The sequence below is a fragment of the Podarcis erhardii genome (assembly GCF_964252035.2).
Source record: "Podarcis erhardii genome assembly, chromosome: 5".
NCBI lineage: Eukaryota > Metazoa > Chordata > Lepidosauria > Squamata > Lacertidae > Podarcis > Podarcis erhardii.
The window spans coordinates 61,108,934-61,126,489 of NC_138509.1; the positions used below are offsets into that span (position 1 = coordinate 61,108,934).

At 39.8% G+C, this 17,556-nt stretch overlaps 1 protein-coding gene across 8 annotated transcripts in view; it reads right to left on the reverse strand.

Annotated features, from left to right (window-relative positions):
- The window catches only part of DGKD (diacylglycerol kinase delta), a 73,568-nt gene that overhangs the window by 20,287 nt on the left and 35,725 nt on the right, over window positions 1-17,556 (reverse strand). For 7 of the 8 annotated variants that reach the window (XM_081864056.1, XM_081864055.1, XM_081864052.1 and 4 more), the window contains 12 exons: window positions 13,342-13,446; window positions 11,809-11,941; window positions 10,709-10,815; window positions 10,208-10,333; window positions 8,694-8,796; window positions 7,080-7,242; window positions 4,612-4,720; window positions 3,257-3,396; window positions 2,491-2,578; window positions 1,925-2,019; window positions 1,733-1,832; window positions 1,334-1,607 (listed from right to left, as the gene is read on the reverse strand). In XM_081864056.1, the coding sequence (XP_081720182.1) occupies window positions 1,334-1,607; window positions 1,733-1,832; window positions 1,925-2,019; window positions 2,491-2,578; window positions 3,257-3,396; window positions 4,612-4,720; window positions 7,080-7,242; window positions 8,694-8,796; window positions 10,208-10,333; window positions 10,709-10,815; window positions 11,809-11,941; window positions 13,342-13,446 (1,543 nt within the window). The remainder of the gene's footprint in view (window positions 1-1,333; window positions 1,608-1,732; window positions 1,833-1,924; window positions 2,020-2,490; window positions 2,579-3,256; window positions 3,397-4,611; window positions 4,721-7,079; window positions 7,243-8,693; window positions 8,797-10,207; window positions 10,334-10,708; window positions 10,816-11,808; window positions 11,942-13,341; window positions 13,447-17,556) is intronic. The other variant, XM_081864053.1, reaches the window with a different exon arrangement.

Genomic DNA, 17,556 nt, shown 5'->3' on the forward strand with positions numbered 1-17,556 from the left:
GCTGGAAGAGGCATCTGTAACCCATGTTGATGAAAGTGCATCATGATCCACTCAACTTCAACGTCACAATGTAACTTCAGTATTGTTTATAAATAACAGAAGTCAAATGACTACTGTAACTATAGTGGAACCTCGGTTGTTGAACGTAATCCGTTCCAGAAGACCGTTCGACTTCCGAAACATTTGACAACCGAGGCACAATTGCTGGTCAGCCATTTCCTTTTAAAAAATGGAGAAATGCACCTTGGAAGCTGTTCAACTTCCAAGATCCATTCGAAAATGGAAGCATTCACTTCCAGGTAGTCAGTGTTTGGCTTCTGAAGCATTTGACAACTGAGGTTCCACTGTACCATTATAAAATATTACTTTAAAGTAATTCAGCTGACTTGCACATTTCGCACTGTAGTTCCTGCCCACAAACTGCATCTATGTTTAAGAATGAAGATAAGGAACACTTGCAGGAGATAGGAGCCTTTCTAATCAAAATTAAAATGGTTCTACCAATATGGAAAAAGGTGCAACTTCCAAGGATATATTTCTCATGTGACCAAAGCCATTTCCAGAAGACCTGCCTTTATTTGCAAGAAGCATTTGGTAACCAAACAAATGATACTAAAAAGTGGAAAACAAATAAAGGACACTAAAAGAACAAAAGGATTTATTCTGCTTATTTACCCTCTGTGTGATGACAGAAAAAGTTATGTGAACCTGGTCCTAAGCCAAGCTTAGAAATACAGTTCCTTAGTTTTCAAATATTTATTGTTAAGGTCAATGACCATCACAAAACAAAAGGGAACGAAATAGGAAGCACATAAAACACATACTCCAAATATGTAGAATAGAGTAAAATAAAATAGACCCCAAAAAACCACAGAGCATGGTTTTAGCTACAGAAAGCCAGCATACAAATAAAATTATGCATGTATGTATGCACAACTGAAAGAAAGGAAAAACCATAAGCACTGATTCATATGTTACAATAAACTCTTGGTTTGTTACTCCCAATTTGAACAGAGTGAAATGGGAGTCATTCAGCTGCATGCACTACCATGCTGCTTGTTTATGACTTAGCATGACAGGTGAACATGGTCAGTCAGTTAACATGTTTGAAAAGGGTGATCTGATAAGTGTTTTTCTTACTTCTGACATCAGAAAAAATGGCAGCTTCATGGTGAAAACCATACATAGTCTACAGAATTCATTTTTGAAGGAATTATACAGCCTATTTAAAAATGCAGTAGTTGAATCTCAATTTTTGTATGTCTTGATAATACAGTAGCATATTTCCTTTCATATAGCACTTGAGGCGCACTCAGGATTTTCTAGTCCTTACCTTTTTCTGCATGCTCTATAATCTGACGAATAGCTTTTTTCAGACTGTTGGCTCTCAACATCAATTGCTCACGTGGACGAAATATCTGAGGACGGGCAGTGCAAGAGGAGCCTACTGAACGCTCACTAGAAGAATCACAAGCGCTGCCTGAACCATCGCCATCTTCTGTCTCTTCTGCTATGGTAGGAGGCGGGTTTGGCAAAGATGACAAAGCTTGAGATTCTTCATTCAGTGTTTTCAGAAGGGAGTCGAGCTTCTCTTTCAAAACAGAGCACTGCAAGTGGAAAGCATAAAGTTTTATAGAAATTGTATAAAGTGTGTGTGTGTGTGTGTGTGTGTGTGTGTGTGTTGGAGAGAGAGGGAGGGAGAGAGATTTGAATTTCCTTTCCCCCCAAATACCTTTCTGGCCATGACTTCTGACTCCTCAGAGCTTTCTGGTGCTTTCTCGTAGGCTTTCCCTACTCGAGCCACAAAATCCTTCACAGTCTCACAGAGCACCCTAAGTGAAATAGAACAGATAAGCAATAATTATTTCCCCAGCATGCATAATATAGCAGACTTCTTTATACCACCTATCTCTGGAGTACTTACTTGGCTGATGAAATGACCACTGAGTGTTGGTCGGATGTCAAGATTTTGGATAAATGAGCAGCCACAGAATCTTCATAGAAGAGAATCTGCTGCACCTTGTCATAGTCAGAAATGGATAATTGTTATCACGTCATCTGGACTTGCACATTACAGGGTCAACATGGAACAGTACATGCTGTATTCTTGGCTCCCCATAAAGGTGTAGCCATGATTTCAGTTTACTCTACAGTGAGCACTCACAAAACATACAAAAAAAGTCAAGCAACTTGGTATTCACTTCACTGTGGCATCAGACAAGGGAAATGATTGCAGTAAAACTTAACATTTGTTTGAGCTACGAAAACAATTTAAAATATTTTTTAATCTGGAGAATGCTTTAGTTTTTAGTCTCTCTGAGTCCTTTCTACATATCTGAGTATAGAAGCCATGGTCAAAACATTATGGTGTATATAGAAGCCATGCCTCCACTTAGAGCTATTTCCCCATGTATCTGTCTCATAGGTGTTTTGCTCTGCTATCATTAACTTTTCATAGTTCATTTTCATGGTCCCCCCAATGTATACAACTACCTCAGAATCTTCACTGAAATCTTCAGTGACTGTAGAAGCAGATGCTTGTCGAGGAAGTTTTGTTTCATACACCATAATGCTCCACCTATTGAAAAAGAGACATCACAGCATTTAATACAAATTAGATACCCTTAAAAGGGCACACATGGTTTATGAAGAAGCAACAGGAAGTGGATGCTTAAGGCAGATGATTCTAGAAGGAACACACTTTTCCTTATTACATCTCTGTATTAAAAATGAACAGAGGAAATTGATCGTTTTGACTTTTTTTCTGGTTCAGGTGCAACATGTGCAATGAGGCAGGGCCAGCATGTATGGATGCCTTCACACAGAGACAAATCTCATCTCTTCAAACTCACAAAAATACTCTTAAACTATTGGGAAGGAAGGAGAGCAACGTTCCTGAAAAAGCAACTCCTTTTAAAATTAGGGAATCCTGGGGTACATAGGAGGAACTATTCAGCACAGTTATTACTATATTGACGGATACAGAAAACAGCTGCTGTTAAAAGAATGCCATACAAAAATCTTTCAGAGATGCCTTCCTCTTTTCCACTGCTTTAGCACACAGCTCGTTAAACACCCACAACCCATTAAACAGACCTAGGGCAGAGTAAAATAGACCCACAGACAAAAACTTCAGACTTTGGGCCATATCTAGCACTAAAGCTCCAGAAGTGCAAGGGACTTCCATGTGCACATTTGGTGATTCTGACTATCACTGTGTTAGGGAACAGGAGCAGAATCATAGAACAGCACCTACCTGTCAAGCATTTTGGTACTGGCCCTTTCCAGCTTTTCCAGTATCTGGGGAAGTTGAGTGTCATCATCACAAGCAGATCCCCAGCCTAGCACACGGGCAAGATCATTGCCTGTGCCCAAGGGCAACACTCCCAACTGGCACTACATAGGAAGGGGAGAATAAAAATAAGACTAGCCCAAAGGGATTCACTGCCCACACCAACTCTGACCACTGAATAGTTTCTAGTTGATTTCTTACAGTAAAGACGATGTGAGAAAATTACACAGTAAAGAGTCCAGTTAAAAAGAAACTATGTCGTTAATATTTCACCCATATTGTTTCACCATTTTCAAATTATTTTGTTGTTTTATTTTTTGCAGATTGGAGTCGCCACACCCCAGATCCTTATTTAAGAATTCCTACCCATTAAAAATATATATATATATTTCCCCAGCTTTCCATTACAAGGAATGGTGGCTTATTCCTATTCAAAGCAATTATTTAAAATCTACTTTTTCTTCAAATCTTGCCTTTCAACATCTACAGGTCTTAAAAAAAAAATATGGAGACCCACTGCTGGAATTTACAACAATAACAACAAGAAGGATGCAATGTAGGGCTGACAACAGTCAAAAATAGCTGATAAGAAATCTGTTTCTAAAAAGTTAAAGTGTGAGAAACAGAGTTCAATTACATCCTTGACACTGAACAATAGTTGAAGGCTTTGTTAAAGATCAGTATTTCAGTTAACCACAAAGTGGTGCTATTGCCATTTTGAAACAAGAATTATTTGTTATCATAAAGGCAATACTTCCATTCCAAGCAAATAGCTATTTCAAGAACTAGCCATGATTTATATGATCAAGTATCAGCCCAACGATAACTTCAAAACTGCCTGCACAGAGGCTACTCTACATGGTTTGTGCCATGAAACTGTGAATTGGAATAAAGGGTTGGAAGACTGCAGCGGCATAGTGAAAGCTGAAAGTTACGCATGGTGAACATCTACACATGAATGAGTTGCTATGCGGAACAGTTGCTATGCTGGACTTAAACAGGGCCTTGTGAACCAGCCCTAAGCAAACAAATACATAAAAGACTATACCATTTAAGACTTCCTGAGACCAGAAAGATATTTGGCTGGGGGAAGATACTGTGATAAACACTAGGTGGGGGCAACACCTACTGCTGCTCTCTTGCAAATGAACCTTACTCACATTCAGTAAACACCGAGTTGGGAATCCCATGTTTGTCATGCAAACTTTCAGTCTTAGATATTTCGTTATTCTAGGCAAAATTGTATTTCATAAGTTCCTCCTTGCTCTCTTTTGTCATTTAGCCAATACACATGTAGAATGGCAACTTAGAGAAATTACCTGTTTATGGAGACTAAGGCTGTCAATTTCAGAGAGAACCCATCCAACGCTTCCATCCCCACCACATACCAGAATTCGGAAGGTGTCGAATTTCTGGAATAAACGTAAACTGCACAGGAAAAAAAGGTGTATCTGCTGTAATGTATTATTAAAATACGAGAGGGTTTAACAACTAAAATCTATTCAACAGGAGTAATAAAGACTTCAAATTAATCAGAATCTGTATTTGCAGGGGCAAAGTAACAGCAGTGTACCAGTTAGCCATCTATGCAACACAAAGACATAAGTTTGGGTACTAGAGTATTTGGGGTTTTTTATGCAGATACTTTCTTCCCAGAACAAGAACCACAGAGAGTGGTTTGCAATTCAAGAAATACCGGTAAATGAAAGGTTCTATGGAGCTTCATAAGGGGTACAGTATCCCTGCAGTAAATGTAACAGAATGAACACATATATTTTGAGACCATAGCTAAGTGGTTGAGCATGTGTTTACATCAAGAGGTCTTTAGGCTCACTCACCTGGCATCACCAGTTAAAGCAGCAGATACAGTGGTGCCTCGCAAGACGAAAATTATCCGTTCCGCGAGTCTCTTCATCTAGCGGTTTTTTCGTCTTGCCAAGCATCCCTATTAGCGGCTTAGCGCTATTAGCGGCTTAGCGGCTATTAGCGGTTTAGCGGCTTAGCGGCTTAGAAAAAGGGGGGAAAGGGAAAAAACTCGCAAGACTCGCAAGACGTTTTCGTCTTGCAAAGCAAGCCCATAGGGAAATTCGTCTTGCGAAGCGCCTCGAAAAACGGAAAACCCTTTCGTCTAGCGGGTTTTTCGTCTTGCAAGGCATTCGTCTTGCGGGGCACCACTGTAGCTGGTAATGTGAAGGACCTATGCCCCAAATCCTAAAGAGTCACTGCCAGTCAGAGTAGGCAATAGTGGATTAGATGGACAAATAGTCTGACCTAATAAGGCAGCTTTCTAAACTTTAAATGCGTTCTTATTCAAAGACACAGAGAAGCATAAATTGCGGTAAGTCTGCAACTTGTGTGCATTTAACTTGTGCACATTCAGCTGTATGTGCATGGCCCCCCCCCCAAAAAAATAAACATTTAAAAGGGGGTGGAGTTCCAAGAAAAATGACTTTGGCAATCCCACCCACCATTGAATCCAGTGGGCTTTGACATAATAATAATAATAATAATAATAATAATAATAATAATAATAAATAAATAAATAAATAAATTTTATTTATATCCCGCCCTCCCCAGCCGAAGCCGGGCTCAGGGCGGCTAACAACAATAAAACAATACAGCAGTACAACACAACACAACACTCTAAAATCATTCATTATAAAATTAATTCAAATCAAACCAATGGCAACCATTGGGCCAGAGCTCCGTGAAGATTGCCAAAGGAGGGAGTCAGGCTGTGCCCTGGCCAAAGCCCTGGTGGAACAGTTCTGTCTTACATTTTGAAGTTAGGCAAGACCCCCAGAATGTAACCCCAACTTAAGTTGCAGACCTATCATACAACACTCAGGCATCAAGACTTTCAATATAATTTTCACGCAAGGTACACAACAATCCTAAGTAGAAAAGACGTCCCTAGATATAGTAGCTTCCAAATCTACTTATAAAATGAAATCAAATCCTCATATATCACAAACTTACTGAGAACAGCAGCCTAACTTTTGTTGAAAGCAGCAACAAAGCATAGATACATGAATGTTAATCAATGTGGATATACAACAGATACCTACACCCCAGAATTTGAGAATATTGCCACCGATCACAGATGGATACATTAGAGTTACAGATAGGTAGCCGTGTTGGTCTGTCATGGTCAAAACAAAATAAAAAAATTCATTCCAGTAGCACCTTAAAGACCAACTGAGTTAGTTCTAGGTATGAGCTTTCGTGTGCATGCACACTTCTTCAGATACATGTGTATCTGAAGAAGTGTGCATGCACACGAAAGCTCATACCTAGAACTAACTCAGTTGGTCTTTAAGGTGCTACTGGAATGGATACATTAGAGGTTATATTCTATACACACATTATAGAGAGCACTCACCCTGTGAGCATTAGGATTCTCTCTGATCCCCTCCTCCTCAAGTAATACAGTCAAGCCTCAGTCCTTGAATGGCTCCGTTTTCAAACATTTCGGCTCCTGAATGCCGAAAACCCGGAAGAAAATGTTCCGGTTTTCGAATGTTTTTCAGAAACCAAACATCCCACGTGACTTCCACTTGAGTGCAAGAAGCTCTTGCAACCAATTGAAAGCCGCACCTCAGTTGTCAAACGTTTTGGAAGTCAAACGGTCATCCGGAACAGATTACGTTTGACAACCAAGGTTTCACTGTATACACATCCTTTTTCTCCAATACTGCCACATTATATAAGCTCATGCTCTGTACCTCATGCCTGGGGCCACTCTAAGTATTTGCAGGCATCTGTACATCAAGAGAGCATCTCTTACCCGAGGTGAGGTCCTCCATTCATAAGATCAAAGACCTGTGCAGGATTCAGCAGTTGTTTGAATCTTCGTAGGAACTTTACTCCCTGGTTGTCTCCACTTTTTGAGTTAACAAAGACCAGCAAAGGGCTTGTGCAAGAAGGGGGACAAGTGGCTTTCCAGAACCCTGAAGGGAAAAGCAAAAATTAATAATAATTGAGCTCTATTACCACAGGGTGGCTAACAGTCTGCAGGTCTTTAACCAGAATATTACCTGGAACTATACGACTGTTTCAATATACTAACTGTTTTTTCCCCTTTTAAAAAAAATTGAAATATTCCAATGGTGACATTTTAATTCTGTCTTTTAAGATTTGGAGAATGGGTTCATTATTAGCACAGGGGTTGCACTAGGTTGCCTTTAGTACAGAATGTTGTAGCATGATGGCTGATAGGATTGAGATTCTCTCAGCATATGACATTCCTGCTCAAAGATTGGATTGGATTGGATTGATTTTTATTACGGCCATTGGCCCGTTACACGACAGTTTCCCATACCAACATGTTATACTTAGACCTCCAGATTTAAAATCGCCTAAACTTACAAAAGACAAACAGGAACCGAAGCAAAACAAAAACAAGGATGACCATCATACATTACAATAAATTTGTAACCTATACATCGCCCTCTGCTCATAAATTAATCATGGATATCAATGGTGATATCGCTTAAAACATAGATCATGGTTTAAAACAATGGTGATATCACCTAAAACATAGATCATGGTTTAAAAGGGTTATCTGAGCCACACAGGAGACCGTTTCTCTTCTTTAGGGATAGGACGCTGATCAAGAATCTGGCAACCATGAGTGATCTTAGGGGGTCATCATCAATTAGTAGATATCTCAGTTTGGCTTCAATCGTATCATCGGCAATTCCCTTAAGATATTGAGCAAGAAACTTGCTCCTAGCCGGTAAGTGAAGAGCACAGTCAAAAATTATGTGATGTAACGATTCCAGTGCCCCACAATTACAATCACATAAGAGCGATATCTGTCCATTGGAGAATCTATTTCTCAGCACGTTCGATGGGAAGGTGTTGAATCTTGCCTTTACAAAGGCATATCTATGAGCTGAGGAAGTTAAGGAGTTCAAATAGTTTGGGAGCCTTAAGAGGGGTAATAAACCAAGATTTAGAGGTGAGCTGCTCAAAGATCTGCACAGGCTGCTGCTTTGTTACTGGGCCAAGTTCAAGGATTTACTAATGGCATATAAAGTCTTTAACAGTTAGTGGCCATGGATTGCATTGCCCCAATGTGGTTATTTGACTGCTTTGATCTGCGGACCTTGCACTTTTACAAGTACCTAACAGTTGTTCCAATATCTTAGTGTGACAACACCTATACTAAATTTGAGCTCTACAAATTTGCAGTCTAGGTCTCCCGTCCTTGTGAATGTAAGAAAGAAGATAAGGAACGAAACAAGGAAGACAGAAAGAGAAAAAGATTATGGTGCACATAATGAGTATTAGGCGCTATAATGAGAATAACTGTGTTATGCCAACATTGGTTTTTTGAGCTATTTGCTTGATTGGCAAAGTGTGAAACAAACACTGACAAGCATTAGCTGATACCTACCATCCGAATCAATGCTGTTGAGAGCTGTAGGAGGGATGACAGAAACTTTGCAAAGGCCAAGCGGGCATTTGGTTGGTAACAAGTCTCTGCATGAGGTATGTACCTGGGAGGAAAATATATTAGCTAAAGTTTTGCTTCTATTCAGGTGTTTTAATGAAGAAGAAATTCACAGGAATGGAAAGGAAAAGAAATATACACTGAAATCACAAACTAGCTTAATCTTGGGAGCCCAGTCCATGATCTGTGAAACACAGTGGTTACAAGTCCAAAATTAAACCACAGTTTCCAGTTGGGACACAACACAAAACCTGCCTAAGGAAGCCCACAAGGAAAGGAGCAGGGTGGGAGTTCCCAAAGCAGGGCCATTACATCTGAACAGGCTTTAGCCCTGTAGTGTTTTGTTTGCATGCATTTACAAACCTGTGTGCATAACGCAGGATGAAATCGTTATATCAACCCTTAGTCTATCCAGCTCAAAGGAATATAAAATCAGTTCCCTTCTTACAATACTTGGGACACTTGATTCTGAAAGTATCCTAAGAATACTGACTTATGGCTCCAGAGATTGGTGAAGAGTAGGTTTGTTAAACTGGAAACACTGATGAAAAAGGCGTAAACAAGAAATTCTACAGTCGACAAGAATAAATAATGAGAGCAGTACCTAAAACAGGCACGGAAAAACAACTGATCTTTCACAAAGGCCTATGGTTTTTTCAAAAGTTTTGCAGTTAATTGCATATCATTTTCCTTAAATAATTCTGTGAACAACTATAAAACATCAGAGGCCAAATGGTTTATCTGGATATCTTACGCTTCCCTGGCTATTTGCTTACATTTCAAATACATTTTCCACACACACTCATGTGCATGTAGAATGCCAAGAAATTCATTATCCTTAGGATTTACACTTAAGAATCAGTGAAGTATCCAAAATAATTCAGTGCTATTCTGCTTGACTGTCAAGGAAAGGCAGGCCTTGCCAAAATAATATACGGCTTGTTAATAAGCGATTCCCAGGATACAAGAAGAGCATATATTTAGGACTCTACATTCTGCATCAGAAAGATCTGTAATACATTTATTATTGCTTTCAGATGTGACCTTTATTTTCTGGCAAAGGACCAGTAAGCAAGCAATCTCTATTAATCTAATTCTGTTTATTCAACATAGTGAAATTTCCTTAGGCTGCTGTGGTAACATCATGAGAGATCACCGACATTTCTACCCATCTTAGAATCAGTGGATAAAGAGCATATAGATGGCTACACATTTTGCTATGCTTATCCACGACTATGTAAAAGACTGGTAATTGGCAAAAGCAGCATAAAATCTTTTTAAAATATCTAACAGCTGGCTTATTTTAGTTGAAATCTAACTAGCAAATAAATAAATAAATAAATAAATTCAGTGGAATGCCTTTGAAACTTTCTCCTTACATAGTAGCATTATCAGAATACACAGGCACAGTGCAGAAAAGGGGAGTAAAATTGAACAGCATTGCAACGTTAACTGACCATTGCTTTGCACCAGAGACAGCGCCAGTCTTGCAAGCGCAGTACACTGCCACATGTTTTATCACACACTGTGCATTTGGCACTCACAGGCAGGTTTCCTTCAAGCCACTGGTGTGGCATTGAAATCTGCAAACAAGCAGAAAATAAATCACTTTAGTTATAGGACCGTTACTAGACTCTATGCCCTCTTTGAAATATAGAGCAACACTCATCTTTCCCATTGCTTTATTATTATTAATATTTATTGAATTTGTATACTGCCCTATACCTGGAGGTCTTAAGGCAGCTCACAGAACAAAATCAAAATATAAAACCACAAAATATATAATCAAAATAAAAACAACAACCCAATAACCCCCCTGTACTTTAAAAGTAAGTATACATGTTCCTCTCTGAAGTCTCTAGAGAATCTAGAGAATCTTAGCAGAAGCAGAGGTGTATGTGAAATGCCTTCTATATGCCTGTTAACCTTCCCCACATGAGAAATGGCCTCATACATACCCCGTCTTCATCCTCAATGATATCCTTCCCAATAGATGCTAGTGTTGTCCATTTGCAGTTATTAGTTGCCCGGACAGCACACCTCTTGTGGGCTTTAAATTTGCAGACTAGACAAGCCAGGAGGAGAGGGAAAGGAAGAAAGAGAAGAGTAGATAGGAGGTGAGCTGAGCGAACACTCCATTTAAATCTACATGAAAATGTTACAAAACCCATTTCTTTTCTTCTGCTTTTAGCAGTCTAATCTAAACAAGGCATGTACAGGAAATCTTAAACCTGTTCTAATTAGGAAATAATTATCCTCAGGAAACATTACATACACATTATCAAACTACAGATAATTTTATTTGAATCAGACGTATTTTCTGAAAAATATTCTAAAACAATCCAGTAGGGAATAGTTATGCTGATGAATTACCTGCAGAGAAAAAATAATTCATGTCATATTTCTAAAAGATTCCTGAATTTAATTGTGGACCTTAGATGTATTTCTCTCCCCTTATATCATGTAACACCCTCTAAGGATCTACATTTATTTAAAAACCTAACCTGAGAGAGGTTGCTGACCACAAAGCCCAACCACAGTTATCTTTAGTAGCCAGGTTTCTGCAACACGCAATGAAGATTTGTGAATGTTATATAACTAACTTAAATGTTAGATGCAGGTTTTTTGATTACTGATTTTATTGTACTGAACCCTCCTGGAATCTTTTATATATGCCAACAAAGTTTAGAATTTTTTTTAAAAAAGAAGTTATCTTTCTTATTCATAAGGTTCTTAGCTCCTATAACAAAAGTTTAACAAAACTTTAACAAAAGTCATGAAGCACAATAAATGTAGAATCAAACCTAACCAGTTTTATTTTGTACTGTAGCTAATCCTGTTTTGGTATATTTTTTCTCAGTCATTGCATAAGCAGGATTTTTAGAGCAAGGCCTATTTCATTTGCAAGATGTCAAAGTCTGGCAGGGAACATTTCAGGATCATACGGTTATTCCCGTCTTGGAATGGTGACCAACCAATGGGGTGCGAGTCTAACCAATGCCTTCTTGGAAGCCTAACAGCTTTATGTTCCAAGCACAAAATAATGAAAGGATTTTACCTTCGCAGGAGAGTCCATGGGACGTGACTCCAGATAGTGCCTCTCGACACACATTGCAGTATGTTGGCCGAGCATGCGAACAGGCGTACCAGTTATGCATCCCTGAGAAATGGTCCATACTGTACTGTGTAGACTGAAAATGAATTTATGGTAAACAAATGAAGATGACATCCCAATGGGACACTGATATAGATATTAAATTGTGCAAACTATATATTTCTGAGGCAGAATCTACACCTGTATAATCTGTGGAGCATTGTAACCACGGAAGAACAGAGGAACAAGAATGCCCTGCTGTATGTGGGGGTAAGGAAATGAGCAATAATCTGAAAAGTACATCAAGGGGTGAAATTGTAAACTTCATCCCATACGGTACAAGCACAATGAGAGGAATGTAGTCTGGAGGCTGTAAGAAATGTAAATGAAATGCCCACCAAACATTTTTGCACAGAACTATGGAGTACAATCAGCTTGAAATGGTCTGGATTGGTAATTCAAAAATTTGCCAGCTATAAGCGAGAAAGATAATAGAATCATAGAAATGTAGAGCTGGAAGGGACCCAAAAGCTAATCTAGTCCAACCCCCTGCGATGCAGGAATCGCAGCTGACAGCTAAGTCCACCACCTTCCAAAGCAGACCAGTCCACTGTAGAACAGCTCTTATCATTAGAAAGTTCTTCCTAATCTTTAGTCGGAATCTCCTTTCTTGCAAATGGCAGGCATGAGGGCACCAGTCCTGACGTCCTGCAGAGTGGGGCAAAGGCACCTAATCCCCACATCGAGGTTCTGAAATGGATCAAGTACTCTGCACCAGCAATTTGTTAACTGCATGCATGGAGTCTTGCCTAGTTTTGCCCTTATTAATAGTGAGAAATGGTGTCAATACACAATATTCAAATATTGTATTCTTTCTCATACATGTTAAACATTTTTACTATCTTAAGTATTTTAAGATCTGAATTCTCATGGCATTTATCTGCTTGGAGTTTTTTGTGTGCGTTTACTGTTTTTTAATTTATGTAAATTTAATTTTTTATGAATGTTTTTGATTTTTATTTATCAATCTATAATTTTTTTCCACCGAGGGCACTCCAAAAAAACAGCAGCAACATTACAAAATTACATCTGTACCTTAGAAGTGGTGGTTTCCAAAATAAAAATAGTACTTTTGAAGTTCCAACTCTTTATCATAACTGTACTAATCACAGTCCACCTACTTTACTGTTTGTACTCTTGCAAAATCAAAGACATCACTCCACGTAGTACTCACTTACGGGAAAGTGCAACTTTCTTTCCTGATCTTGGATTACTCATGATGACAAGGCCTGAATGACTAAAGTGAGCAATCACTTGAAATTCAGACAGTTTATATACATGTTCTGATGACCACTGACTTCAGAGAATATTTAATTATAACTGCTGAAACAAGCAGCATAAATGAACAGTAAACAGTGTATGCGTTGGGAGTGAGGCTGTCACTGCATTTAAAAAATAAAGGGCAGATATACATCTATACCTAACCTATTTCATTACCTCAAAATGTTCACGATTCTGTACAGTCTTCAGTGCTGCAATCCAGTCCTCCATTTCTTTTCTATTATCTGCACACAAGATGAGTTTCCGACATGGAGTAATGACCTGTAAGGTAAGAGAATAGTCTGGTACTCTTAACTCCCTGAGATACTAACAGAAGAGGAGGATAGCAAAGAATGACTGTTTCATTCTGACTTAAAGGTTTCTGGAGACATGAGACTACTTCAACAGATGCAGGAGAAGGTAGAGAACCAAGCTTTGCAAGTGAGCAACAAAAGGGAAATAAAACCTAGGGCCTTTCCAGGTGACCAAAATAAAAAATCCTGTGCCAGAGACCACATCTTCCAAAACACTTTTAAAAAGGTTCTCTGTGCTTTGATGCTATGTGGTTTATGGAAATTATGAGCACTGAAGGAGTCTATTCAAATCTTCCAGATGTCCTAACTTTGAAGCATTATTAAAGTTCTGAAATTCTAGCACAGATTTCCCCAACCTTGGTTCCCCAGATGTTGTTGGATTACAACTCCTATAAACCCTGACTACCAACTCTGCAGGCTAAGGATGATGGGAGTTGTAGTCCAGAAACACCTGGGGAATCAAGGTTGGTAAAAGCTTCTCTGGGGTAGTTGAGCGACTGAAGAACTTGCCAAAGGCACATTATTCTCCTGATGTTTCTTAATCTAAGACAATGCAAGTTGGACATCTTTATTTCATAGTTAAGCTGCATACACACAGTCAACCTAGGATATTGAGCCAAGTGATCTTAAGAGCTCTAACAACAGATTTATTTTGATTTGTTCTAAAATCTACCCATCAGTAATGCCACTATGGGTTTTTTGTTCTCATATAATGAATGGGAAAGCATTAAAACAAGGCTCTGGTTAAATTAGAGATTGTGCAAAATGTCCAGACTCCTAACTTCAAACAAATCCTTCAAAAAGCCAATGAGAGAGTTCTTGTGAACTTTCTCTACACACTTTATAGTTGGTAGCATTCATACCCTGCTCAGAAGTTTATTTCAATATTTTACAAAATTAAATGTATTTTCTACCCAATATGAAAATGACAAGTTCTAAACAGCAGTTTTATATACACTGAAAGCTGAAGCTTTCTAGCTCCTGGGTATGATTGCTGCTGTACCAAATGCCTAAATTTATAGGTCTGAGATGCTATGCAATTAAAAGTCCCGGCTGTTATGTGGGACAAATTGTCCAGTGTGGCCTAAGGAAGCATGGCTAGTTGGAGAATTAGTTGGAGAAGATGCCTTTTGTCTAATATGTACTCACAACATTCCCAGCTGTCCTGTGTCTTTTGTCCCATTCCTTCCCCAAGTGCCCAAAGCTTTCCCAGCCATTCCACAGACAATTGGAGTAGAGGTGCCTATTACACTTTCAGCTAAAACAGATTTAAACTAACAAACAATGAAAGAGGGGAAACTGTAATTGTGTAGACCTAACTAAAAACAGCAAAATTAACAGAGTAACTGAATTATCAGGAACACTAAAACAATACAGTTAATTAACACCAACTATTATTGATTATAGGGACGTGGGTGGCACTGTGGGTAAAACCTCAGCGCCTAGGACTTGCCGATCGCATGGTCAGCGGTTCGAATCCCCACGGCGGGGTGCGCTCCCGTTGCTCGGTCCCAGCGCCTGCCAACCTAGCAGTTCGAAAGCACCCCTGGGTGCAAGTAGATAAATAGGTACCGCTTTATAGCGGGAAGGTAAACAGCGTTTCCATGTGCTATGCTGGTGCTGGCTCGCCAGAGCAGCTTCATCACGCTCGCCACGTGACCCGGAAGTGTCTGCGGACAGCGCTGGCTCCCGGCCTCTAGAGTGAGATGAGTGCACAACCCTAAAGTCTGTCAAGACTGGCCCGTACGGGCAGGGGTACCTTTACCTTTACCTTTATTATTGATAATACAGGAGGCTTCATATGGCAGGGAAACCATATACAAAAATACATTAAAAAAAAGAAAACATTACGTACTGAGGATATGGTATTAAGTCTGCATGCAAAGTAAGTGATCTACTACTAAGCTATTCTTCCTCCAGTGAGATATACTGGTCCTTTATAGGGTAGGGAAACACAAAAACTGTAACAGTCCCCATATTAGCTGACTTGAGTTTAGTTTTATAAAGCACATTAGGTACAAAACCCAAAAGAACCTAAACAGAATCGTGTGACCTAGTGGCTGGAGGAGTATGCACTGTACCCCTCAAACCAGAAGTGAGCAGACTTCCAGTTTGTGGACTTTTTCCTTTATTTTTGCCACATGAACCAGGATCCACAAAATGCCAGTCAAAGTTACCTGATCACAATGCAGCAAACCAAATCCACATCTCTGTTAATGCAGATTAGGAAAGCCACACAAAACTTGGTCATAGGCAAACAAGTAAGATTATCATTTCATGGGTGCAGATCACCAACACTGAGAGATAAATGTTAAATCAAAGCCAAGAACTTAATCCATGGCAGCAGCTGCCCCTCTCGCCATTTATTTTTTCCCCAGCAGCATTTTAAGTCAGCACTCTTATTTATAACTTAACAAAATAAAAACTGTTTATAATATCATGCAAAATATTTAGTATTATGGACATGTTTCTTTTTAAAAATTTGTTGGGTTTGCATGGAATTCTCAGCATCTACGATAGGGCATTATGGGTTTAGCAACATTATTTTAGCCAAATATGTTGAATGAAACCATGGCTACGAAAGGCAGACTAACACTTTTCACAACCTGAATTAAAGCAGCTACTGTTTCTTTTAGAGCTGTTAATGGGGTAAAGATAAGATAAATTATTTGAAGGAGTAGGGTAATAAATGCAAGGAAAGGAGAATACCTCTAGAACATAAGCAAACAACTCCCATATAAAGGGTTACTAGTGCATATTGTGTGCCTGCTGCGGTAACATTACATTGAAAACTGAATAGAATGAAGACAAGGGGAAACTATATGCTAAACCACAGCCTGGAGAAGAGCAACTCTGGCCACAAAATGCCATCCACATAAGTACATCAGACCTGCACAATCAGAAAGCAGGATAATGCATACAGAATATATAGAAATACAGAATCATAGACTTGTAGGATTTGAAGGGACCACGGGGATCATCTAGTCCAGGGGTCCTCAAACTTTATTAACAGGGGGCCAGTTCACTGTCCCTCAGACACTGTTGGGGGCCAGACTATAGTTTGGAAAAAATATGAATGAAATTCAGAGCTACAAAAACAATATAACAGCAATAATTACTAATAGTGATGATGCACATTAAACACGGGGAAGCCCATTTTAAAACCTGGTCATGGCTTCTAAGAGGAGTAGTATGTGCCTCAAATGTACGGTACTTTAAAGGCATTGCACATGGAGCTGAGAGACATTTAAGGATGAACAACATGCATAGGTGGCCCAGACCAAAGCCCTTTAAAGTCTCACATGACCAAAAGTCCTTAAAGAGAATTTACATCCTCAGTTTGAGGGTCCAGGGACCCAGCGCTTGCAAGCGGAACAAACAAAAAGGGGGGAAACCCCCACTGAGTTTGGACATTGTGTGAAAAACAGCTTTTTAAAAAATAGTAATTCTGGGAAGCGAGGGAAGCGGGCTTGGTGGGTAGAAGCGTATACTTATGACGGGAAATGGGAGAATGAAAAGCAAAATGTGGCGCTCAAAACCAAATGACTGTTGAGGGAATAGTTGAGTAAGAAACTGCCTTTGCACAAGAAAGACGAAGAAAAGGAAACGGGGGAAAGAAAGGGAAGCAAGAGGAGAGGCTTTTCGGTTGAAACTGCCAGGAAGCAAAGCAGGGAGGGCGGGAAGTGCCAAGTGGAGAAAGGAGCATGGAGTGAGAGAAAACTTCGGGGCTCAGTCCACAACAGCCTTGCCGCTCCTGGGGCTCCTCCATACCTCGTCAAGCTAGAGCAGCCTCTCTCCCAGCCGATGGGTCCTCACCTTCCCCGGCCCTCTGGACCCGTGTGTTCCCTGGCGCCGCCCACCATGTTCCTGTGCCACTAAAGTTTTGGGCTAAGACCCATTAGACAGTGGCGGGTTCTGCACTTGCTGGACGGGCTGGGTTCATGACCCTGGTGGGCCGGATCTGGCCCACGGACCGTAGTTTGAGGACCCCTGATCTAGTCCAACCCTCTGCAATGCAGGAATCTTTGCCCAATGTGGGGCTCAAACCCACAACCCTGAAATTAAGAGTCTCATGTTG